At 38.7% G+C, this 27,444-nt stretch overlaps 1 protein-coding gene and 1 pseudogene across 13 annotated transcripts in view; one reads left to right on the plus strand and one right to left on the minus strand.

The window, feature by feature from the left end:
• Positions 1–27,444, minus strand: part of LOC135697020 (thioester-containing protein 1 allele S3-like) — a 71,580-nt gene that overhangs the window by 38,777 nt on the left and 5,359 nt on the right. For 11 of the 13 annotated variants that reach the window (XM_065216571.1, XM_065216577.1, XM_065216579.1 and 8 more), the window contains exons 2-7: positions 21,780–21,966; positions 21,344–21,703; positions 20,550–21,277; positions 20,223–20,484; positions 19,903–20,154; positions 10,167–10,209 (exon numbers count right to left, since the gene is read on the minus strand). In XM_065216571.1, the coding sequence (XP_065072643.1) occupies positions 10,167–10,209; positions 19,903–20,154; positions 20,223–20,484; positions 20,550–21,277; positions 21,344–21,703; positions 21,780–21,966 (1,832 nt within the window). Of the gene's footprint in view, positions 1–8,788; positions 8,985–9,574; positions 9,753–10,166; positions 10,210–19,902; positions 20,155–20,222; positions 20,485–20,549; positions 21,278–21,343; positions 21,704–21,779; positions 21,967–27,444 lie in introns of all 13 variants that reach the window. The other 2 variants (XM_065216580.1, XM_065216573.1) reach the window with 2 other exon arrangements.
• On the plus strand, positions 3,987–8,782 carry LOC135696964 (uncharacterized; annotated as a pseudogene).

Consider the following 27,444-nt stretch of genomic DNA (forward strand, 5'->3'; position numbering starts at 1 on the left):
ATGGTCTGTTTCAATTTTAAACTAGAACAGAAACTCAACCCTCACAATGCTGAGTTGCAGTTTCATTATTCGAGCACTATTTTGCACCAGATTTGCAGCTGCTCGACTATTCGGTTTTATTTCTGAGCGGTTTTAAAACACGAATGGAAGTCTGTTTCAAAATGTTTTTGGATGAATTTATTGATGTTTCTCGTAAATTTTCAGAGAACTTCATAATAGTTGAGGGGATGCAATAGAAATTTGGGAATTTTACAGGAGTTTTTGGGAACATCTGATATGTTTGAGGATATTGAGGAGAATTTCATTTAAATAACGAAGAGCTTCACAAAAGAATCGGAGAACTTCATAGAGGACAGTACACTGTGAGGAATTTGTACTTGATCATTGAAGTTCAGATAATTTCAAAGAAGTGATAGGTATTTCATAAAAGATAAGGGAACACCATAGTAGTTCTGGAAATTTCATAGTATATTATTGAACTTCATGGAAATCCATGGATCTTCACAGAAGTTCATGAAAGCGCTTGCGTCTTTTACATTAAGAAGATATTCTCTCATATGATACCAGGCTGCTCAGAAATAATTCCAATGATCTTCAGGTGTTCTCACATCTCCATTAAGTCCTTTAGATATTTTTTCAAGACTTCAGGTTGAACAGGTATCACCGCCAAAATGCGCTTGTAGTTCGTTGATATTTAGGCAGACATGCCAAATTTCAGTGCGATACTTTCTTTAGTTTTGTTTTGACAGCTGATTGTAACAATCTAAATCACATCTCTCAGATATTCTCTCATATGATACTGCCTGGCTCAGAAAGTATTCCATGTATTTTAGGATACTTTTTCAATACATCAAGTTGAACAGAATAGTACTGATGAAGATTTAAAACAATACAACAATTCGAATCACATCTCCCAGATATTCTCTCATAATACCAGATGATTCAGAAAATATTCTAAAGAGCTTCAGCTGAACAGAGATCTCCAAAAACTTCTCAGGATGTTCTCATGTCTTCAGGTTGATTAAGTATAATTCTGAAGACCTTAAACTGCACAAAAATTTAAATTACGTCTCTCATATATTCACCCACGATACCAGGTTGCTCAGAAATTGTGCCAAGGACCATCAGGTGATCAGTGATCTCCATAAATAATCATACCTCATTTACATGTTTCGTCAGCAGAATCGTCCGGGACCTCTTCTTGCGGCTCGAACTCGTTACCTGATGCTGGATTACGAATCAACGAAGCAAACAAAATGTGCACACGGACACATATGTAGGGATGAATACCAAACACCGTTTTAAGCGGCGAGTTGCGCTAATCGTGTTGCAGTTTCATTTTTGATCATTTAAAATTTTAGAACTATCGAGAAGTTTGAAACAATTTTGAAGCTCAGCATTGCGAACGACTTAAAGATCTCTAAACAGCCCGAAGTTTTCTGAATCTTTAGTGAAGATTCCGAAATTTGCCTTAAATTCTCTAAACTTTCCTGATGTTCTCTGAAACCATTGAAACTTCTAGTTTCTCAATTTCCAAGTTCAATGTGTAACGCTGTGCGGTTTTTTTTTTCTGTAAATATTTTATCGATTAAGTTCAACTAAATTTAAAATAAAATTCATTTCATTATTTAAATTTCAATTTGGATTTCATTCAGTAGTGAAATATTTCGTGCGTTTCATAAAGTTATATATCGAAGTTACGCGTTATTTATGGTTAGGTGTCCTGGATAAAACTTTTGCTATAAAAAGCTCATCTTCATAGATAGTAGCTTTTATTGCACAGGCTTGCGGAAGGCGTCATGGAATACTTCGCCATTCGATTAGTTTTTCGCAATTTTTGAATAAAAGAATCGCTTTTAAAAGACAACCTTAATTTCTAAAGAAGAATGTCATTAGGAACTTTCTTCCCCGCGAAAGGTACTCTGACTCGTCCATTTCGCTTTCGAATCGGCTGGTGAACAGAAGTGCGCGAATAAAGTTCTCGTTAAAAATTGTTTGTGCCTTTAGCCTTGCCTTAAAAGGTAGTTAAACTTAGTGAGTGAGTTTTATTTTCAGAAGTTTTATTAAGACGTTTTCTTTCTTTGTACAGTGTAGCTAAGGTAGTTTTTTTTGAATACCGCGTAGTCTGTTCGTTTTGTTTAGTGAATTTTGTACAAAAAAAGTAATAATTGAATTTAGTTTTATATTGTAATTATTTAATTAATGTGAGTTCGCGTTGGATTTCCAGCGCTTTGCGCTTTTTTTGTACGGGCTGGATTTTAATCTTCGGTTCGGCTATCGCAAGGCCGGACAAGGGGTTCTGCTAAGTGGCATCTATTCCGTCGTCCGTGTGAAACGGACCATCAGACTCGTGCGCCAAGCGAAGGCCCGCCTGTTCAAAGGTAGCTAAACGGAGAAGAGTGAAGTTTGCTATTCCTCGGAGTGAAATTTTTCCGACGGTCGCCAATCAACCGTCGACGAGGTCCCTTTTCCGCTACAACCTCTTGTGGACCATTCTTTCCGAGAGCACGGACCGTTTGAGTGCGTAGCCAAGAGCGTACCACGGTCCGGATTCAATCCAAGGAGAAGGGTGGGTTTCATTTCATCCCGGGCGGTCATAGCGGAAGCTTAGTACGCGAAGCCGTGCGGTGGTAAGTTGGCCCTCTTTTCTCTGAGGGGCGAATCTCCCGGGAAAGCACGACTACGGTCGATGCTCAGCTCTCGACGTATTAAATCGGAAGCCTTCCGTCCAGCCGCCACTCTCTCCGCAACTCTAGTTCGGCCATACTGCGCACGGGTCACCTTCATCGCTGCTCGCCATACTGCAGCTCAGGTGCTGCGCCATCACGCCTCGCCGCCATCGCCACGCTAACTGGAAGATCTTCTTCCGTCGCCATCATCGAGTCGTCGAGTCCCCACCGTCAGCCATCATCGAGCCGTCGTTCTTCGCATCGAAAAACCTGCGCAGGTATGTTAGAGCATGTTTTTATTCATGGCCATGATTTGCTCTTTTTTCCGTACACTCATCCAGAAGTCCAACCCGAATAAATGAACTCAATAATAGTTTCGAATGAAGATCGAAGATTAGTTTTTACGTTTTAAAATGTTTTTCCCTGGAATAAAAGACACTCGCTATCTTAAGTTCAGTTTTTCCTTCGATTACCGCTCAGTTGAGTAAGAATTCCTTCTTTCTCTTTCCGTTTCGTCCATGTTCTGGGTAAGTCAGAGTAATTCTTTCGTTCCGATAATATCTGCGGTTCTACAGGACTTGGCGTTTTACCTTTGATAAAGCTAGTTGTGCCATTAGTAATCGGAAACCGTTCAAGAGGTTCTCTGAGATAAGGTCTCATAAATCGGGCAAATTTCAAACACGACCAGTGGTCTCTCCTAACCGAGAGTGGCGCTTAAGCCACTGAGTTTTACGAAAACCTCAACGAAAATTCGTGAACGGTTACAAATGTAACTGTTGTAAAGTTCTCTTATATTTTTTTTGGGAATTACCCGAAAATTCCTGCAATTTTCCTGAAAATCATGACCTAAGTTCTCAAAACTCCTTGAAGGTACTTAGCTTCCCTTAAGATCTTTAAACTCAACTCAAGTTTTGACAAGATCTGTTCCGATTCTGAAATTTTCCTAAAGTTAATGAGACTGCCCTGAAGCACTTTGACCTTCACTAAATTTCCATAACTTATATGTCAGAAAACTTGCCCGTAGTTCGACGTTCTTGAATTTTTCGGAAGACCCCCTCAAGTTTTCGAAACTTCCTTTAAATTCTTAGGAATTCCAATAAATGCTCATTATTTAAGATTCCCGCATTTCTTCTGATGTTATGGTTTTCAGAAGATCTCGGAAATTCATTCGAATTTTTGCATTTTTCCTGACGTTTATCGAACTTCCAACTTAGTTCAAGTTTTCTTGGCTTTGTTCTTGACAAATTTCTAAAGTTCCTGATTTTTTTTTCTGATGTTAACTGAACGCTCCTTAAGTTCTCAAATTATTCCTGATGTTTTCGAAACTTCCCAAAATGCCTTGAAGTAAACAGAACTGTGGATTTTAGAAAATGCATAGCCAAGACGGCCTCATTGGTGCCATCAGTAAGCTACATAGCTACACAGATTGAAGCTGTTCCGATAAAATCGTCTCCAGTTCAAGACACCATATTCCTACCACCGAATAATTCGATTGAGATCATTGAAGATGCTCCAGTCATGCTGCTTTCACCTCTCTATGTGAAAGGATCAGTCTTGATTCCATGGACGACCATTAACGAAGGTTTTAAGTGTATAGGAACTGCCCGTATTCATCGAATAATGTCAACGATGGATCTCCTCAAGCAATTTCATTACCAGATTCCTCACACGGTAGAAATCCCTAGCCCTGACAGTGACCAACAAAGAGGAACTGAGCGTATTGAGTTGAGTAGGTACCTTATATATTTAGAAATATACGAGCTTATTTCCATGATGATAATAATTTTTCAGATGCACCACCGATGGCCCAAGATATACCTGTGGGATTGACAATTTTACCTGATTCACCTGATATGTATGGTAATACTTCTACAACCCTCACCCTAAGTTGAATGAGACAATCGACAACTCACTGGTTGAGCAGGCCCAGCCTATTCATCTTTCTCTTGATCAGGCTGAAGACCAAAGATTGATACCAAAGAGAAATACGAGTGTATCATCTTTTTGACGATGAACTACGTCTGTGAATTCTATATGGGGGTACACTTTGTGAAAACCAGAAATGGAACATGTAACAAAATTATGAAAGATTTTGAACATTAATAACTCAGTATCCCCTAAACTAATTTCAATAATTTTATTACCAATCGATCACAAATATTTCTACGCATCTGCTAAATTTATCAGACTTAATCATTTTTCGAAATGTCACTATTGAAAATGATCAGCTCATATATATCATAGCAACAATAATTAAAATTATCACCAATTGCCTGCGAAAAGCGATTTCCCTAACACAGATTTCAAAGTTGAATTCCATCCGGCCTCACCAAACGGTGTTTATTCAATCACCGCGTAGTGAGTGGTAGTGTTCTTCAGTGCACAATGAAAGGCTCCCCACCAGCATCTAGCTATCAAGGCTGCCCTAAAACGCTGATTGGATTCCAGTCCAATCACCGTGTGTGGTGGTGTCCGGTCGTCGGCATCAGTAGCAACAGCAGTGCTTTCGGCGCGACGTTAAACATTGTTCTCCAGTACACAACGAAACGCTGCCTCCAAGAAGCGAGCTGTAGCCCACATGAGCATCCATAGAAGGAGGAAGAAGCCACACCGCTATTGATCGGAATCAGTAGCTTTTCGTGAGTCGCTGTGGGCCATCTATGCCATGCGCGTCACCCTCATTCCAAACAACATACAGCTCACCAGCCTCATCTGTGTTGAACCCCCTAATAGCTCAGCATTACTCAACCATCACGACAAAACGGGTTTTTTTTTCAGAACCACCATAAATCTGTAAAAGAGTATTTTTTGGACATTTGTCAAGATCATCAATCAGATGTCAGTTCCCATTTCAAGATAGAGCTGGAATTAAGGCGTAACAGTTTTTGTAAACAATTACTTCTTTCGATAATGTCTTGATAGTCAAGGCTCTCCCACGCAAATCAACATCACCATCAGGTAGGGTAAGACTTCCCTGTTTGCGTGGGCGTGTCTTAAATTCCTAAAAATCATCGAGAGAAGTCATTGTTTACAAAAGCTATTACGCCTAATTTCAGCTCTATCTAGATATGTTTAAATCTAACATACCATGTACTTAAAGGCATCATTGGGGGTGCAATTTCATAAACCAAAGTCGGTCGCGGCTTGATCCAGAGATGATGGATTTTAATTCTTAATACGCCAATCGATAGGGATTGTTTGTACGAATGTGTTAAAATTAACTTTTTTTCATTTTTCAAAATGTCACTATTGCAAATTGCACGAATGTGCAACTGTTGCTATGATAATTAAAATTAAAAACGATTTCCCTAGCACAGATTTCAAAGTTGAATTCGATCCGGTCTCACCAAACGGTGTTTATTCAATCACCGCGTGGTGAGTGGTGGTGTTCTTCAGTACACAACGAAAGGCTCCCCGGAAGCAGCGAACTGCAGCCCACATGAGCATCCATAGAAGAAGGAAGAAGCCACATTGCTATTGATCTGAATCAGTAGCACTTCGTAAGTCGCTGTGGGCCATCTATGTCAAGCACGTCATACTAAAGAGCATAAACAGAGAGAGCCCCGCTCAAATTCCTATTTCAACACCAAACTCAAGCTCCTGCTGCAGTTAACAAATAAGATTTATTATATAAGACCACGTAGTTCTACGTCACAATTGCGTACAACCAGGGCTGTCCCTTGTAGTTTTTTTTTAAATGGCCTACTACTCCGAAACGAGCAAAGACACATAGAAATTTCAAACGTCAGTTTTATCTGGATGACTGGATGAACTTCAACGAATTGACTCTGAAAAGCAAAATGCTTTTCTTGAGAAGAAATCAAAAGCCCAACGACGGGCGAAGGCTAAATTTGAAGCTGAAAAGTTGAAAGCAGCTATCAAGGAACGAACACGTCAAGAGGCATTGTTGAGATAAACTGAACACGTGAATTTGCAGAAGATGGAAGATAAAACGGTCGACCAAATAAAAAAACGTCAGCTGCGTTACTAGTGGTGCAATAATTTGAATTCTTCGCACTCATAATTTTATCTTTTCCATTCCTGGTTAAATGAAGATGTTTAGAAATAAAATACAGCAAGGACCCGATTTTGTCAGCCTCTCTTTTTGAAAATCTGTTCTAATATTCTACGCATGGGATTTTTCAGTGATTTTATTGCACCAAAGTATACCTTAAACATCCATCTTGAATGTGAATGAGAGAGATTTGAAATTTCGAATATGTGAAATAATTGAGAGATGAATGTCTGAGGGGCTGACAAAATCGGGTCATTACTGTAATATTAAAATAAAATATGCAACCAATTTCTGTCTCAGCTTGTTGACAAATGCAAACATTAAACTAAGGAGTGTCGAACCAGTTGGTGCAGAAAAGTCGGGTAAATTAAGCTATGGAAATTAGAAACAAGAATATGTTGTTGCTAAGCCCATATCATGGTATAATAATGGGTTTCTAAATTTTCAACCATATTCTTCATTAAAAATGCATCTTTAAACCGAATTCAATATTTTCGAGTTCTTCATCCATTTGATTTTGCTGTCTTAAATGAGAATTCCACTCAATTCCAGTACCATTCTGCCTTAGTGTTGTGGAGTGATCAATTAGCCCCCGTATTACGGTACCAATATAAATTAACAGGAAAATAAATGTTGCTGGCGTCCATTTTCTTTTCGAAACAGTTTTCAGCACTTGAACTCGACAAAATGTACGATGGTATACTTCTTACTTTCTACCAGGGTTGCTTCCACTCACTTGCTATAAAAACATATTTTTCGGGATTATGCAATCATTAGATGATATAATGATATGTTGTACTTGTAAGTAACAAGAAGAAGGTTTAAAGTATGTGTTTGACTCATAAAACCTGTCAATTTTGCTTTCAGAGCGTCACAATAAGCGATCTTATGATTCGTGAGCGTTCACTCAGAGTGAGCACTCACTAGTCGTAACATTGCTGATTGTGACGCACTGAAAGCAATATTGATAGAATTTGTATGTCAAACACATACTTCACGTCTTCATATTGTAACTTACAAGCAGGCTTGGAAAATCATTTACATTCATTTCATGCAATCATTTACATTCATTTGCCTCTAACTTTTTTCATCAACAGCAATCCGCAAAATGGTGTATAGAGCTTTATTAGGTTTTGTTATTAGCTACAACTTCTGCCCATAACTCAAATCTGTATCTCTTATGCATCACGAATTAGAACAGGCAGAACTTGTTGCTGTTTTTCAGTGAATGTAAATTACATTCACTGAAAAACAGTAGCGGATTCTGTTCGCTCTGGTTCGTCATACATAAGAGATACGGATTTGTAGTTAATAACAAAACCTACAAAAGTTTCATACATCATTTTGCGGAATTCTGTTGATGAAAAAAGTTAGGGGCAGATGAATTCAAATGACTGCACGAAATGAATGCAAATGATTTTCCATGCCTGTTTACAAGTACTAATTATCACTATACCATCTCATGATTTCATAATTCTAAAAAACCTTTTTTTTATAGCAAGCTAGTGGAAGTAGCCCTGTTGCCACACCATTGAAAAGTATTGAATCAAAAGAGGAACAGTTAGTGTCATGCGTGTAAACTGAACAGTCCTTACATGTTACGTTTCTGTACCATTATTTGGTTGTCATGCAATGATCGACTTGATTTTAAAAATATCTAAGGTTGTACTTGACTACACCAATAGATTGAAGTCATCCTAAATTACGTACCAATTTTACACTGAATGATGAACACATACTGTAATACAATTATTAGTTTTAGAATAAAACATTCAACCTTGACGTTTTCTTGACAGAACTAAGTTGAAAATTATATTAAACTAGATCAGTATGCATTAAGTTTAAGAAATACATCATTCATTGATCTATGTACAATAAATATGAATAACAAACGGAGTTCCTGCAAAGCCACCACACGGTTCTCATTTAGTTCTGTCGTAAAACTCGACTCGTAAATTTTAACGTTTCCACCACCACCCTATGCATTCACGAGAAAATAGTAGGAAAATCGACAGCGAACAAACAAAACTCAACCGGCTAAACATCTCACCAGACGACGTACAATAAGGGAAGTAGAACAGCAGCAGCCTTTCCTAACACTAACCTGTCGTTTGAATAATCATCCCAAATCCACGATTCGGGGAAAGTTTTCCTAACGACAACCTCATTCACAGGAGCAGCTGCACCGGATATCCGATCAATCGATCCGGATAGAGAAGCCATTGCTGCAACTGGAACCGCTTGAGGCATTGCCATCGCATACATCGGAGCACCCAAATCCGCCAAAAAATATCCGTATTCTTGTGGAATAAAATACATTAGAGCTAAGGTAAGAAAACATTCAACTACATGTGGTTGGAAATCATTCTACAAATTCACCATTGTGCTGTATACCTAACAGTGATCCTTTCCCAGGAGGGCAACGTTTCAAAACAGGTAAATTAGTCAAAAACCACCAACCAAGTGGACCGTGTGCTCTGACTTTTCATTCAACAGAAACCGTAAGGCAATCTCACCTTTCCTCGTTTAACCCTTCCCACAGCCAAGCGTCGGGGAAAGTTTTCCTAATTGCGATTGGCTGAACGATCGATTTTGAAAAAGTAGCTGCATCCATTGGAGACTCATGACCTTCCATTGTCAATGTTTTACTTAATGTTAATGGAAGCATAAACACGTTCGAACTCACAGTAGCCTTGGTAGCCATGCGGAAAATCATTCCAGCTAGAAGAAAGGCGGTTAGAGCTAGAAGTAGACAAGAAAGGGTAGGCTTTTCTAACCTACCGAGAACCGAAGAAACCAGTTGATTGGTTAGCACTACATGTCGCAAAGGCGGAAATGTGGGTTAATTGACACATCAGAGTGGGAAGGGAGATTGAGGTTTTGAACATACTCCGAAAAGTTTTGCCATATCCATGATTCGGGAAACTGTTTCCTAACGGGGGGAGTAGTGGTTTTACTAGCAGATGGTCTCATCACATTCGTCGAAGTGTAAATGGCAGGGGTCGTACTTGTGATCAGTGGAGTTGACACGATTCCCTGCTCAAGGTAAGCAATTTGATACTCAAATTCTGGAAGATGTTTCATAGATGTGCAATGCAAACATAGAACGTGATCATTGTGCACTCATTGAGGTGATTCCTTGCAACGTCTTTCATCGCATTACACTTCGCAATTTTGCAAGTCAAAATATTAGGGTTTTTGTGAATGCACTTGGCTGAAACTACTACGTTCTTGTAGTATTAGCAAAATTTACTGATTTATAAACGTCGTAAATCTTGAGATTTGACTTTGAATTTGCGAATTATGATAAGAGAATGGACTCTACAAGGAAACACCTTGATGGACGATCTTCCTTTCTCATGGGGAACCACTTTTATGGACGAACGTTGATATTTGTACTTACTCACACGAGAGCAAGGGAGGATTCTACTGAACATATAAGATTAAATAGAAAAAGGATGTGCAGTGTTTTCTTTACTTACGTGGCTGTTCATTGGCATTGGTCATGATAATTGCTCCAGCGTCCTGAAAAATACAAAAAAATACAATACTTTGAAATATGATCGAGCTCATCACAAGGCTTAGCTATCTCGTTGAAGACAGCATATCAAGAACACCTACAGCATCCAATGCACAAATATAGTTGCGCCTTTTTTTGCCTTTGACCGGTTAGTGTCTGTCGCTTAGCATTTGAATAAGAAAAAGCGATATTGATCTGCTGCCTTCGGATTGAATGGATATAAAGGATACCGATAAGCCTAATACTAAATTTATCAAGAAGTCTCGAGTGCGGTGTTTATCTCGATGAATTCACAGATTCTGTGACAAACTTTGCAGCAGAAGCATCAGAAAGACAGAATGCATTGTAGGAAACCAATAGCTCTAGGCAAAGCGGAAAACACGTGTTTACTTTTCCAAGATTCTCATACTTCCATCCTGGGATGTACCGGGATTTTGACATTTCTCGGAACTCCAGAATTTTTAATTTGAGACTCTTTTACTCCTCTAATTTGTTTTTTTTTTTCGAATATCTGCAGCAGGATTTGAATCCGGAACTTTCACATCTTATGAAATGTATCTGTTCCCATCGCTTGCCATTTACTTTGATTCGAAAGCATTGCACACAAACATCATTTTGACGTAGGACTACGTCTGTGGTTTACGCATCAATGGCAATGCGACTGATGATTTTCAACAAGAAACTATTGAAAAAGTGGTAATGTCAAGCATTGTCCAATGTACAAATAAAAAGTGATAATTTTATCACTGTTTTCATGAAATAATTGTTCTTCCCAAACCCAGTCGTCATAATCGAGTTACATTGGCGTGCACAGGGTGGGGCAAGGTGGGGCAATTGCCCCACCTTTTATAAATAAAATTTTTATTTCCATATTTACAAAGTTATGATATAACATATGTTGATTTCTTCATAACTTGATTTGAAGATAAAATTGCGTTTTATTGCGTCAATTCCATTGAGATGGTGCCTGAAAATTGCACCACAAAGCTGCATGAAGTGATAAACTTCAATGAAAGTTTTTGGTCAAAAAATTGCACCACATTTCTGGTGTAATTTTTTTTTTCAAGGTTGTTCATGGAGGGTTAAAAGAAAAGGGTAAATTTAAGGTTAAAAAAATTCACCTTCGTGATGGTAAATCGAAGAAAAAGCTTTTTATTGAATGTTTCTAGTGTAAAAATATCATCAAGGTGGTGCATGGAGGGACTAATCAAAATGAATAATTCTGGTTCTAAAATTGAATTACGCTAAAAATTTGGAGGTGCATATTTAACTGAAAATTTCTGGTGGAAAGTTCGGAACACTGATTCACCACAGTAAAGCAGTAAAAGCAAGATTTATTAATTTTTCTGGTGCATAATTTGCATCGTTCTGATGAATGCAAGCTTCATTGAAAAGGTATGGTGGAAAATTTGCACCATTCTGGTGCATGAAGAGGCAAAGCCTGATACCCCGGACAGACTATGGCTTATATCATGTAATATAGGCTGGCTTGCAATGAGCACTCATACATAGGATTTCCAGTGAAAACTAGATGTATGAGTGCTCATTGCAAGACAGCCTATATTACATGATATAAGCCATAGTCTGTACGGGGTATGAAGGTGCATGGTGAAACAAACTTCACTGACAATATTTGGTGCACCGTTCTGGTGACTGGAGGAGTATGCTCTATTGAAAATTTCTGGTGCAAAATTTGCATCGCTTTGGTTAATGAAATGAACAGAAAATTTCTGGTGGAAAACTTGCACTAGTCTGGTAAATGAAGGCACAAGCTTTATTTAAAATTAAGCTAAATTGAAAATTTGCATCCATCGCATCCTTCTGCTGAATAGAGAAACAAATTTAATATCGATTTCTGGTGTAAAATATGCACCATTCTGGTAATTGGAGGGAAGCTGCTTTACTGAAAATTTAAGATAAAAAAATCCGAAAATAGGGGCAAACTTTATTTGGTGGAAAACCTGCAACATTCTGATGATAGGAGAAGCCAATATTGAAAATGTTTTGTGGAAAGTGGAAAAAGGAAATCTGCACCAATCAGAAGATTGGAGAAGCAATTTTTATTGAACATTAACGGTGGAAAATTTGCATCGTTCTGGTCAATTGAAATTTTCTGGTGTAAAATTTTCTGGTGGTAAGTTTGTATCGAAAATTTCTGGTGTAAGATTTGCAACATTCTTCTGCATGGAGGAGCAAGCTGAATTGAAAATTACTGATATAAAAATTGCACAGTTCTGGTGAATGGAGGGGAAAGCTTTATTGAACATTTCTGGTAGAAAAACTACGACGTTTTGGTGAATTAACGGACAATTAAGGACAGTTCCAAAAGAAAAGATTTCTGGGGATGATTTCATGAAAATTCTGCGAATAATTTCTAGCGAATCCTGCAGATAGTTCCAACATAATTTCGAAAAGAATACCGAGAGAATCGAGAATCAAATTTTTAATGAAATTCCAAAGGGGTGTTGAGGAAAATTACAAGGGATTTTTTTTAAGCTCATTCTGGGAAGAATTTCTGGAGAATACAGAGGAAATTCTTCTAAAAGTTTAGGGGAATTTCAGTACCAAGGTGTTCTTAGAAAAAAAAAACTAAAATATTCAGAGCAGAACCTCAAGGATATTGAATTCATAGGACAGTTCCATAATATTTCTGAAGAGAATTCAAAGAAAATTCTACGGATAATTTCTAGTGCATCCTGCAGATAGTTCCAAGATAATAGTTCAATCCTTCGCACAATTCGTCATTCCGTTAACAATCCTGTACTGAGTTGTCAAAATAGTTTTGTGCGCTTTTGTTCCAATCGTTACATATTTTTAAACTTGTTGAACCTATTAGCCTTGACAGTTTGGTCAAAATTTGAAAAAAAATTAGAACTGAAAATGACCAAGTTGAACGTACTCGCAACGGTAATAGTAAAGTGTAACTACAACAGCATATAATACCCCGTACAGACTATGGCTTACATCATGTAATATAGACTGTCTTCCAATGAGCACTCATACATAAGATTTCCAGTGAAAACTATATGTATGAGTGCTCATTGCAAGACAGCCTATATTACATGATATAAACCATAGTCTGTTCGGGGTATAAGGGCTTACAATACCTTGAAATAGTTAAAAATAACCACCAAGGCACATTGCAGCAAATGTATCATTTCGGTTAAAGCCCTACTATTGCAACCATTTGACGAACTGATCATCATCGACATTGTCGATGGGATTAAATTGCCAATTCCATTGGCTGTCTGAAAGCAGTTTCCATTGAAGAAGATGAACCTCCACCGGAGTAAAAAATAAATAAAATTAGCTAAATTGAACAGTAAGGAAACAGTGGTGAGTGAACAGCATCATCCACCACGCACTTTGCGGTACTCCCTATTCCCAGATTCAATGCACCATAGAAAAAACAATTGCCCCTCCTTCACAAGATTCCTGTGCACGCTAGTGATCGAGTACCACTTGGTTTCACAGCATTCTGCTTTAACCTGAAAAGATATAAAAGAGCTTCAGATGGTTTTGAGCAGGCAGCATAAGCAGCAATAGCAGCAGTAGGAAGGTGGTGGCAGGTTCGGTAGTCCACTCTTCAACCTAACAAGCAACCATGGCAAAGGAGGGAAAGGTCTTGGTAAAGAAGGCGCCAAGCGACATCCCAAGGTTCACCGTCCGGTTTTCCGTGGCGGTGTCAACCGTATCTCCGGTCTGATCTACGAGGTATGCTGAAGATGTTCCTGGGAAATGAGATCTGTGATGCTGTCACCTACACTGAACACGCCAAGCATAAGCGGCCATGGATGTCATCTACGCTTTGAAGCGACAGAAACGCACTCTGTACGGTTTCGGAGATCATCACCAACTTTGGCAGCAAAACGGCCCTTTCAGTGTCAACAAGCTTATTACAGTAAAGAGTTGTAATAGAATTTATCCTTTTTTGTTTGTCCATATTCAGAACCACACGCCCCCAACGACCACAAAAAATGCTCTCCATAGTTGTAATCTTGTAACCAAACTTAGAGGCAGGGGTGCAAGTGATTTTGATCGATGCTCTTCATCAACTTTCTCTTTGAAAAAAAAAATACTACTAAATTGGTACGCCTACAATTCAAAAACGGAAGATAGGATCGATCAATTAAAAGAGCTAAATGCTCTTCGCATTTGTTACGTCCACTAGCGGTCCTACGTCAAGCTTCCGTACGTGACCCTGGACACAGACCCTTATACTTTTTTTATATGATCGTTGTACAAGTAGCATTCGTGAAAAAAAAAATCTAGCATTTTATATTCGCTTATCTAGATGGTACATATACGAAAATCAGGTCGTGCGTTGTGAGATGGCCATCATTCACGAACCATTTAAATGCATTGTTAAGACGGTTGGAAGTACGTTATGAAACTAGTCTCAACTGATGAAAAGACTCAGTATTTGCAGTTTTTAGAGTCCTTCCTTAGATTAGCTAGCGGAATCTTGTGAAATGCTTACTCCATCCAGAGGAACTTCTATATGTCGCCGACTTCTATCTTGGCATCCATAGCTCTCCTTGCTGTTATTTTCTAACAATTTCTTGCGTTCACAGGTATGCATTACCTTTACCCGTTAGTATGTAATCTATGTAATCCTAAAGCACGGCTTTTACAAACACATCAGAAACCATCCACCACAATCATCTTGATCCGTATGGACTATTGCGAAATTTGGCTGACAAACATAACATCACGTCACATCAGGGAACTTCTTAGAAGTCAAGAGCCATTCATTAGATTTCAGAGAACTTCATGGAAATTCGTGAAACTTCGTAAAAGTCCAGGGACTGTTATAGACCTTCAGGATACTTCGTAGAATTTTTGACAACTTCATGGAAGCAAGGTTACCGATATTCGCATCATTTCTCTCATATTCGTTTATCGTGTGCGACGGTACCCGAGGCATCGGTATCTCAGCAAAACGCTTGAATGATGTGGATGCCCACATAAAAGCAAATCGTAGAGAATGCTCGGTGAGAGAGGAGTGTGAGTACCGATGCACCACTCAAATATTCGTGCTGCGTGCTCTTCTTCTCTTCGTCGTCCGCATCGCGAGCGGTGGAGAGCGTTCTTCGTATGCTTTAGTCTACATGACGATGCGAATGGTTTTTCGCATCAACGCGATGCTCATGCTTTGATCCTCACGAAGTATATGCAGGATAAATTTTCAGACTATTACTGGGAAGTGTACGGAAAGTAATCTCATAAAAGTTGTGCAACAGCCAGGAAAATTAAACGCGTAAAAACAAATCGTGATAGTTGAAAAATGCACGCATAGAAATTCGTTTAAAATAAAACCGCGAGGACCTCGGTGCGGACAGTTGCATAGTTACATAGTTTTTGAATGCTATCCGTTCCGTCATATTTAATATGCTCTAATGATATCGCACGAAGCATATTGGCGCTGATAACGCTAGGCGCCTAATACAAAGGTGACACAGTAGGAAGAAGTGTTAGTTTGTTTACTAAAATGAACTATGCCCATTATGTTATGGCAAGTTTTGCTATAAGAAATGCTCCTCGTGTTTATTAGCGAAATTCACATCAAATGTTGTTTAATTGCGTAGGAAATCAGTTTGGAACGGCATTTGTGACCAGCGTACACCTTCCGGTCATATAAAACAGGTTAAAAACCGTCCAAATTCACCAAAAAAAATTTTGTTTTGAATTTCTGTATGGCAAAATAGTGAACTTTTCGTGAACATTAACGGCAAAGAACTCACCAACACTGCGAGACCGTGAGTTCCCGCCCATATGTCATAAAAACATCTAGCTGAAAACGACTCTCCGAGATGCGAGATGGTAAATGACAGGTGGGCAGGAACTCACGGTCTCCCAGTGTGGGTGAGTTCTTTGCCGTTAATGTTCACGAAAAGTTCACTATTTTGCCATACAGAAATTCAAAACAAAAATTTTTATCTACGGATTTGGACAGTTTTTGACCTGTTTCATACGACCGGAAGGTGTATGCTGGTCACAAATGCCGTGCCAAACTGATTTCCTACGCAATTAATCAATCTTTGATGTGAATTTCGCTAATAATCACGAGGAGCATTTCTTATAGCAAATATGCCATAACAAAATCGGCATGGTTCATTTTAGTAAACAAACTAACACTTCTTCCGACTGTGTCACCTCTGTTACTCGCTCAGCAATGGGTGCATGTGTTCACTCAGCGAATGAAGGGAAGTTGGGAGAAACAAAATAACATGAATTGCTTCGTCAATATAAGCGATCGCACTCGAAGAATGAACTGCACATGCATTGCTGCTGTTCTTCTACCGCGATGGGAAAATAGTCCGACCATCGCTTCAGTATGATAATCAGTAACCTTGCATGGAAGTTTAGGGAACTACGTTGAAATTACGGAATTTTTTTAGAAGTGCAGCAAATAGGAGTTCAGTTAACTTTAGGAGTTCAGTTAACTTTAATTTCATCGAACTTCGTAAAATTTCAGCAACTTTGTCGATGTATAGGGGACAGCGTAGCAATTCAGGAAATTTAAGATAAAATTGGAGAAATTCACAAAGCTTCAAAGAATTTCGTATAAATTTAGAGAGCTTTGCTAAAATTTCGGAAAAAAAACTTCATAGAAGTGGGAACTACTGTTTTGGGAACTTTGTTGAAGTTTGGAGAACCTTGTTTTATTTTAATAAACTTCATAAAAGTGTTCCTGAACCTACTCTTAACATCAGGGCACTTCGTTAATGGTGTTTGTTAGTTTATGAAATGCCGTAGAAGTTCAGAAAACTTTGCAGAACTTCACGAAACTTCGCATAAAATCATCGAAAACCCTAAAGTTGAAGAAATTTTACATGCAGGGAATTTTGTAGAAGTTTATTACAGGGATTTTTTTTTGTAAAAATCAGGAAACTTCAAAAATTTCGGCAAACTTTCTAGAAATTCAGCAAAATTTGTGAAAGTTTGATAAAATTTGTAGATGTTTAAAAAATTTCGTAGAAGCTCAGGAAATTTTGTATCAATTTAGGAACCTGTTAAACTTTGGGAGCTTTGTTTCGTGTTGGAAAATTCCTAGAAAATGTTAAGGTTCTTTTCGGAAGTCGGGAGAAGTTGTTGGATGTTATGAGATCGAAAAAAAAAAAATTATGAATTTTAATAAGTTCAGAGAACTTTGTAGAAGCTCAGAAATATTATTACAAGTAAAGGGAACTTCGTAGATGATTACAGAACATTGAATGAATTATTTGAAATTCGTACAAGTTCAGCAGTAATTAAAGGGTGATACGGTCAAAATTTGGTCAATATCAACTTGACGTATTTCTTTCAATTTTGCATTTAAAAAACCTGAACACCCCTCATTTTGAAGGTGTGTGTGTGTAGAATGTTCCTCCTATTTTGATTTTGGAATTCACTCTTCAGTTGTCAAAATGCCGTCCAAGCAAGAAGAGCAGCGTATCAAAGTTTTGCTCGCGCATCGCGAAAATCCGAGCTACTCGCACGCAAAGTTGGCAAAATCGCTAAAAGTTGCCAAATCAACCGTTACAAATGTAATTAAAGTGTTTGGGGAACGTTTGTCGACAGCCAGGAAGTCTGGATCGGGGAGAAATCGAAAACCGGAAGCCGCTGAGACGACAAAGAGAGTTGCCCGTAGTTTCAAGCGAAACCCTAACCTCTCTCTCCGAGATGCCGCAAATAAGCTGGGTGTATCGTCTACAACCGTGCATCGAGCCAAAAAACGAGCCGGACTATCGACTTACAAGAAGGTAGTGACTCCAAATCGCGATGATAAACAAAATACGACGGCCAAAGCGCGATCCCGGAAGCTGTAACGACGATGCTGACGAAGTTTGACTGCGTGGTAATGGACGACGAAACCTACGTCAAAGCCGACTACAAGCAGCTTCCGGGACAGGAGTTTTATACGGCAAAAGGAAGGGGAAAGGTAGCAGATGTTTTCAAGCACATTAAACTGTCAAAGTTCGCAAAGAAATATCTGGTTTGGCAAGCCATCTGTACCTGTGGCTTGAAAAGCAGCATTTTCATAGCTTCCGGGACTGTCAACCAAGAAATTTACGTGAAAGAGTGTTTGAATAAACGTCTGCTGCCTTTCCTGAAGAAACACGGTTGTTCCGTACTGTTTTGGCCGGATTTGGCATCTTGCCATTACGGTAAAAAGGCCATGGAGTGGTACGCCGCCAACAACGTGCAGGTGGTTCCCAAGGACAAGAACCCTCCCAACACGCCAGAGCTCCGCCCAATTGAGAAATACTGGGCTATTGTCAAGCGGAACCTAAAGAAGACCAAAAAACTGCTAAGGGCGAGCAGCAGTTCAAGGCAAACTGGCTTTCTGCGGCGAAGAAGGTGGACAAGGTGGCTGTACAAAATCTGATGGCAGGGGTCAAGCGTAAGGCCCGGCAATTCGGATTTGGAAAAGCGGAGGCCTAACTGAATATTTTTCCTGAATTTTATACTAATTGAACTTGAAAAATAAATTTAATTTGATTTTTTAAATAAACGATTTCACCGATTTACACGCGTTTTCCCTTGACCAAATTTTGACCGTATCACCCTTTAAAAGTTTTAAACTATGGAAAAATCTTTGAAGTACTGAGAACTTCGTAGAAGTTGACGGAAAATCCCACGAGCTCGCAAGCATTTCACTTATTCAGGGAACTTCATAAAGACTTTGGATACATGGAACTGAGTTAAAGCTCAAGAAACTTCTTGAAAGTACAGGAATCTTCGTATAAAATCAGGTAGCGTCGTGAAATGTTAGATAGCTTTGTTGATATTCATGGTTTTTCGATGAAATATCAATAAAGTTCTTTGGATATTATTCAAGACTTTTCAAGTTAATCATGTAATGTTCTGAAGATCTGCAACTGTTCAAACATTCAAATGCCTTTTTTCAGACATCCTTCGAAGACGGATGTTTTATTAGAGAATATTTAAAGGATATACAGGTGGTTGGAGATTCAAAGACCTCTGGATGTTTTGCAAGCCTTTAGGTTGATCAATTTTTATTCTTAAGATATTCAACTGATAATAAAATTCAAATGACTTCTCCAGATAGTCTCTCAAGCTTACTTGTTGATCAGATATAAGTGGATTCATGTTGATCAAGAAATCCGAAGATTTTAAACATTCAATTGGCTCTCTCGGTCAGGAAGTACTTAAAAAATCTCCAGCTGATCGAAAATTTCATTAAAGTCTTCTGGATATTTTTCAAAGCTTCAGGTTGATCAAGTATTACTGTGAAGATATTCAGATATTCTACCAAAACTGCACGTTGATCAGGAAGTATTCAAAAGATCTCCAGCTAATCAAAGATTTCAGTGAAGTCCTGTGAATATTCAAGAGGATCAAGTTTTATTCTGAAATATCCGATTTTGGTTACATTATTCATATTCGACATATTCAGGAAGAAGCTTAAAATATGAAGACATTGTTAGCTGAATGTTGGTAGTTTTTTTTAACAGGATTCCAGAAATATACTGATTTTCCGCAATTCTTGGTTGTACGAACCGTTGGCAAAACTTTAAAGTGTGTATAAATAACGAAGTTCCTCAAAATAGTAATGCGAGTTTTACGCAATTTTTCGCAGTACATATTTTGTTTAACTTAGCAATAGCGAAGTCACGTTGCAATCTACTGAACAACTGCGAATTCGAACGGTTTTTTTTTTTTTTTAATTGAAGTCACCCCGCAATACTCACATTGAAATCGTCGTAGTAGCTTTGACGCCTCCATGGGGCAAAGCGCTTCTTGCGGTATGCCCCGTAGCTGGCCTCCTCGTATGTTTTCAGATCATCAAACACCTTACCGGTTGTAAGGTCGTTTCCACTCTTCAGCAACAGCACGCTCTGATCTACGCCAAGCAAACCAACATACGAGTCCGGATTTGTGCTGATTGTAATATCCACATCCTGCCCGGGTTTGGATTCCGTCTTTGACAGCGACACTTTCAGCTGTGGATAAACAATCGATTGTTAGGCAAATCTCCAAACTACATCCAGATCAGTGAAGCAGCACTCACGAAGTTTTGCAACTCGCTGGCAAATTCGATTTCAACGTAATCACTAATCATCTGCCCATCGGTGTGGATGAAATAGATAATCAAGCGAGCTCTCGGTACCATTGCGAAACTGGCTGGGAAACGGAACGTATGACTCATACGATCAGGAACCGGAATAGTTCCGCCAACAATGACATCCCCGCGACCAAGAACCTGATAATTGATATACTTCATTGGAACCGTAGAGGAGACGTCAACCGTAACGTCCTTGTTGATGGTTGGACTGCGAAAGTATCAAAGAAAAATTGTCTAAATACCAGTTCTGTTACTCTATCCAGCGATACTTACATCTCTGTTAAAACCTTAGCCCGAACGTAAGCCTTGTACTTGACCCAGCCCTGCGAGATCGAACCCAGGTAAAATGTAGCTCCTAGATATTCAGCACGAAAACTGATAGAGTCCGACGAAGTTTCAGTGTCGATAATCAGCTTGGCCATGCCATTCTTATCTAACTTGTAAGTGTGTTCCGAGGTGTTACGATTTGGCCAACCGAATTCCTGGACCACCTTCACCTGGTTAGTATCATCTTGAACAGGCGCCCCATCCTGGTAGGTAGCCTTGAGCCATGCCGTGTACGGCAGTCCAGGTTTGAACTTCTCCGAACTCTTAACCAACTCCATATTGTATGCTCTATCGTAAATCTTAACCTTCGAGGATGCATTCTGCTTACGGCCGGTTAACTCTTCCTCCACAACCGCTTCGATCACAATGCTTCTAGTGTAGTCTCCTTGTAGTTTGATCTCGTCGCGAAGATCAAATTCCACCGATCCTTTGCCATCGATGGGGACAGTCTTTCTCGTGATCACATCACGCTCGAACGGTTGCACATAATGGAAACGGAAGTCCGGGTATGCCGAAACGGTAGCTTCGCCCTTCACCGGCTTTCCGTAGGTGTATTTCGCCCGTACGATCGCCTTGACCTTTCCGTCCTTCAGCGTAGTTATACCAGGTGACTCAACACTCACTTCAAACTTGGGCAGCACATACTCGTCCACTTCAAATGCTTGTGTTTGTTTCTGGAAATAAGTGATTGAAAATTAGCATCGCTAAATTTAGACAAAAAAGACTTCATCAGTCCTTACCGTTCCCAAGGCGTCAATATGGATCATCCAGTTGCCCAGCACTGGTGCACTGGATAGAGCAAGCTCCGACTCGAAGACACCCTTGACCAGCTTGGCATCGTTCCACTGCTTGATGCGATTGTTCTTGCCGTCCGTGATGTGCACCTTCACAGTGTCCACCTTTTGCAGGGGCTTCGTGTTGGGATCCAGTACCAATACCCGGAATCGAACGGTATCGCCCGGCTTGTAAATTGCTTTATCTGTCTGCACAAACACCGAGAAGCTTTTCGATTGGAACGTCAAGGTGGATTCGTTCTTGAAAGTGAACCCCGATAACCCCTCGGCGATCAGGCTGTACTCACTGTCTGATATGTCGCCAATCTGTGTGGAAAGTAAGCGAAACCAAAAGAATACATAATTCTATTCTCCATCTGGCGAGAAGCTACGAGTGACTTACGCTAAACGGAATCAACCGGGATTCCCCTTGACCCAGAGAAACATCTTCGCTGGCGAGTGGTACCCCCGTTTGGGTGTTGTTCAACGTGATTCTGAACCGCACCGGCTCACGAACGTCCAGATTACTGACGGACACGTGATATTCTGAGTTTGGTCGCAGCAATTTAGAGCCGATAACGGAGTAATACCTGGAAGAGACAATTTATTGCTATTACTCAAATAGTTATTGTATTTCCAGTCAATAATAACAGCCATGTCAACGGATTCGAGTGAACACAATCATTAATGAATTATAAATTGTGCTCAGAAAATTTCCTGTTCCGTATAATTAGCCGGCTGGTTATTCCGATTGAACGTGTAAAAGATCTGTGGTGTCGATAATGTGAAATGTACATGCAAATATATGTCGGTGAATGCCACTGTATAATATGTAATCATAATCATTTTCATCATCTCAATTTAGCTGAATTCTTTCAAAGTCATTTATTTGGTTAAAAATGTAATAATGCAAGGTTGTTGAGTTCTCCACGCTCCCGGATGCGAGAAGCTTCGTCGTTGTCCTGTAATCTACGAAACATACCGTTACGCATGTAGAGGGTATGGAGTACTTAACGATCATTACGCTCCACTTTTACAGTGTGAAATGTTTTAATAGTTGCGCTTTATAATCTCACGGTAATTTGATCCATTGTTAAGGTAATAAAGAAATACGGATGCATGTTTTTCCAATGTTGGGGGCACAGATAGGCTAGTCAGTCAAGGCATGGTATTATCAAGTCAAAGATAGCGGGTTCGATTCCCGGTCCCGGTTTAGAATACCTTTCGGAACGAAAATATTCTCTGGACATTGAGACATCATATACATTGTGGCCATTGTGGTTTAAACTCATGCGTTGGATGCCATGGAAAGCTGTTACTACAAAATCTTCCATCACCCCCTCCCCTTCCTCCAACCTTCGACAATGGAATGGCAACACACTGCCTATCCTTAACAAAAAAAGCTAATCAATGTTCCACAAAACACAAAATTTTGACACTGTTGTTAACAAACTTTTGATTCTCGCACATTCTCAGGTTAAGCTCTGGATCAAGTTTTGAGTGTATTCTAACAAGCCTGCCCAACTTGCCCCATTTGGAAATATAGCTATTTGATAATTTTCGGTCACTATGGGAGATTTCAAGTCATTCAAGCATGCGCAATCTGAAAAAAAATGTTCAACGATTGTTTTGCGGCAGTGTTATGTAGTTGGTATAAGAGAGATCGAAGTAGGCTCTGCTAGTGGACGGTTCAGATTTCTTGCGCTGTCAATCTTTTGCATTAACTTCAAACGAACATTTTCCTTTTGGCCAGTGTGAAAAGTGATTGGCCGTTACGATGACAAATAACTTTATCCTTCGACTCGTTTTGCAAGCCGCGAAGTGATTTTTTTTTTATTCAAATGAGTAGAGGTGGTTGAACTACAGTTAGTTCTGATTGGCAAACGCGGTAAGAAGAAAACATAAGAGAACTAAGATCCGTGTACGGCGTTTGTTGCGATGAAGACGATGCGTCTGGCGGAGACCAACAGACAGCAGCTAAACGGATACTGAAGAAAATCGTGGAATAGAGAAATCCGGAAAATTTGATGATCACATTCAAGCAGACCAGTTTTGGTGACATCATTCCATTTTTATCTATAAATCAGGAATTTTGGGAACATTTGAGGCTTCGCTAATTATACTATATAAACAATTATATGAAGCATTAATTACACTACATATGATTGTTAAATAAAACTCTTACATAACTCGGAGCGTTTGGTACGGTATGTCCACGCATCTTTCCACCCCTGTAGATTCACGAAATGCATTGCTGTTTAAATGCTTCGAATTCGGGAGCTCCCGGACTCCATTATCGACCCAATTATCGAATTTACCGGTAATGATATTCGTGAGCTCCCGAATTCGTAACCAAAGAGATCAAATTGACATACATTATCTTCAACGTCCACACATTTTAAACTATATTTGATTTTAAATAATTAGACTACAGTAGCAAAATTGTTGATAGACAACCCCTAGTATGGGTTTTTACCACATTTATAACAAGTTCTGATGCCCAGTTATCAAGGTTTGACAGCTGAATAATGAAATGAAAATCATCCCTATCAGTGGTTTTCAATCTTTTTTGTTCCATGCACTCTTTTCACCCTTTTGCGTGAGATATTTAGAGCATTTAGGTTGCTGATGAAGCAACATAATATAAGGTACCGCAAGTTTAAACATGCGGGGAAGTTGAAACGGCAGGTGTTCCTCTTAGCGGAAATGAATAATCCCTGTTATTAGTTTTAATCTGCTGGTGCACAATGCCACTCGCAAATAATCACAGTGAATATTCACTTCCGCTTATAGATACGCTATCCGTTTCAACTTGCCCCGGTCTATCTTTTTCTCGTAATCATAGAAGGGAATTATTTTGTGCTGAATCCAATATACCGTCATAAATTTGGTGAAAAAATATCAATAACTTAAAGTAACATGTTATATTTTCTCAACCGCAATTTCAGCCCCTAGCATGAAAGAATTTCTTCCTAAGCACAGTGGTTTAAAAGCGCTAAAACGTGCGATATATGATTTACACGAAAAAATAATCCGTTTGGAGAAGTTTGTTTACTTGATTAGCTCATTATTTTTAACTTAACTTTAGCATGATTAATCTACCTTGCAAAGAGGTGGAATTTTGTTTTAAGTCGAGATAGCAGAATGGTGTCACCGGCAAAGTTTTAGATTCTATTAAATCAAGCTTTTTTTGTAGACACACCAATCTCTAACTCTTACAATTTTTGAGATATGTAACGTTTTAGTATGTAGTTGTTTTGTCAATAACTTTTCTTGAATCCATTACCCTTCGTCTGTCGTACAAACTTGTTTGTAATCTTTAAGAGCCATTTTGTCTTGGACGTAAGTTTCTATCCTTTTATATTTTATAAGTTATTAATTGTTTTGACCCAAAAATAGCACTTTTCCCAAGACCTACATCTTTAAGTCGGACAGAATTGGACAACGCACACTAATTACATCTGAAAGAAGAACTAAAGCGCTGTCCAAGCCATAAAAAATCATTGGTTTTAGTTTGCACTGTATTTAATAAAAGATTAAAATTACATTTAAAATGACCCTATAGCTGATTTTGATAATTTATTAATGTTGATCTAGCGGTGCGATAATGCTGATTGCTTGGAGAATTTTTAATTTTATACTTTTCCATGAAATGTTGAATTCTGGCCCTTATTTTTTAACAATTGATAGCAGGGTTGCTTCCACTCACTTGCTATAAAAACATATTTTTCGGAATTATGCAATCATTAGATGATATAATGATATGCTGTACTTGTAAGTAACGAGAAGAGGGTGTAAAGTATGTGTTTGACTCATAAAACCTGTCAATTTCGCTTTCAGAGCGTCACAATAAGCGATCTTATGATTCATGAGCGTTCACTCAGAGTGAGCACTCACGAGTCGTAAAATCGCTGATTGTGACGCGCTGAAAGCAATATTGACAGATTTTATGTGTCAAACACATACTTCACGTCCTCATCTTGTAACTTACAAGTACTAATTATCACTCATGATTTCATAATTCTGAAAATCATTTTTTTTATAGCAAGTGAGTAGAAGCTTCGCTGTTGCTGAAAACGCATCGGCTCACCAAGAACATGAGTTTGAGTGCACTATAGTGAGAGCACTTTGTTTATAGTTAGGGAGATAGCGTGCTTTGATTACAACCTAAAGATACTGAAACAAGAGAAGTGATATGAGAATTAGAAGCAAAAGTACGGGCGTAGTGAATAAGTAACTAAATAATTGCGTTACTTATTCGCTATCAATAATCACCGAAGCTATGAGTTGATTTAAATCATAATGATTTGACCTAGAGCTTAATAAATTTGATAGCCTTACAGCGTTGGGGGGGAGAAAATTGCGCGTTTTATTGTTTATCCCGCTAGAAGAATCGATGCCCGTATCATCGAAGCTTCTATTTTCAATACTTGCCATAGTGAATATTCTTTATTAAATGAGCTTTTCACAACAACAATTTTGAAAATAAGAATGCTATTTGTGTGCTGAGACTTTTAGTATTCTTCTTCACTTCTTATGCGATAATTTTTCCAGCTCTAAACTTAATTCCACTTAGCATTTTGTATCCATGACTACGAACTACGGGTAAAGGGGTGGAAACCAAAGTTTGTCTATTTCGTGGTGGAGAAAGTTTCCTTTACCAACGATGAATTTTTGAATCCATAATGGAATGGCTGATCATGGCTATTCAGCATGGAAATGTAAACGATTGAATTATATATCTAGCTTAAAGTTTTTGCAAGTCATACTAGTATTGCATTGTTGTCCTCTGACCGCTGTATGTTTTACAGCCAATTTTCAAATGAAATTCATGCTTTATTTCGATGACAGTCATATGGATACTCATCATCTGATGGCGGATTCAACCAAAAGACAATTATCCGAAATTCGAAAGCATATTGTTAAAGGGCTCGAGCAATGCAATAATCATTCGAAATATTGCGGATGTTTTCGGTGCATGGAGCTGCCGATATTGAAAAATTGAACAGCATCACACTTAGAAATATCCAATTTTACACATACCGGAATCTGTCTTCAACATAGATCACGAAAAAAAAGCAAACATTTAATGTAAAATTAAGTGCTCCGAGACTAAAAAGATCGATTCTCGACGAAAAGTACGGTATGACTCAATTTTTTAAGTTAAATTAGCAGTTCCACGCCAACGACGAATCATTGTTTAAAATTTTCGTCAATTTAAAGAGTTCAACTTGATAATTTTGACCTCCTTTAGCTCAGTCGGTAAAGGCGCAGCTACAAAGCAAGACCATGCGGGAGGTGGCTGTGTTCAATTCCTGGCCGGTCGACGAATTATTCGGGTTGGAAAATTTCTCGAATTCCCTGGGCATAGCGTATGATTGTACTTACCACACAATTATACCAACAATCAATACGAAACTAACGATTTTTAATTGGCTCACTACTTGACTAGCCTATTGGTCCCAAGCAAACAATTAACGTACCCCATTCTAGTCGAAATTCTAGTACTACGCAATGTTTGTTTTGATTCGCTATGAAAGTTTGACAGATAAAATGAGAGGTTATTGGTTTTTCCTCTGTTTCGAGGGGTGAATCGATTAGCTTGGGACCAAAGAGAGTACCAGAGCTGAGCCAAAAAGTTGAGCACGTTATTTCGGGACCTTCTAGTCTTAGAGTTACCTCTATGATTATACTTATGCAGAAATGGTGCAGGCATCGAAAGCTCTCAATTAATAACCGGGGAAGTGCATCTAGAACATTAAATGGAGAGCACGCAATAAGCTAATATGCGATAAGCAATTAGCATGAAATGCGAAGAAGAAGAAGAACTTTAAAATTTAACAGAAGATAGCATATTGTGTGAGCTTAAAAAGCAATATTAAAAAATATGATCTAGGGTAGTTTTGTTATATATGTTTTCAAAAATTTTTTTTTTTTACTTCCAAAATTTTTTCAATTTTTTTTATTTTTTGTCATGAAAAGGAATGTTTTCCCTATAACTTTGTCTCAGACATTATTTCAATAAGAAGTGATGTTTTAGAGTTATGATTTGTTGTTTTTTTTGCAAA

Source organism: Ochlerotatus camptorhynchus, unplaced genomic scaffold (genome assembly GCF_037179485.1).
Source record: "Ochlerotatus camptorhynchus isolate MF236.1 unplaced genomic scaffold, CSIRO-AGI_Acam_v1.1 ptg000064l, whole genome shotgun sequence".
NCBI classification, from domain to species: Eukaryota; Metazoa; Arthropoda; class Insecta; order Diptera; family Culicidae; genus Ochlerotatus; species Ochlerotatus camptorhynchus.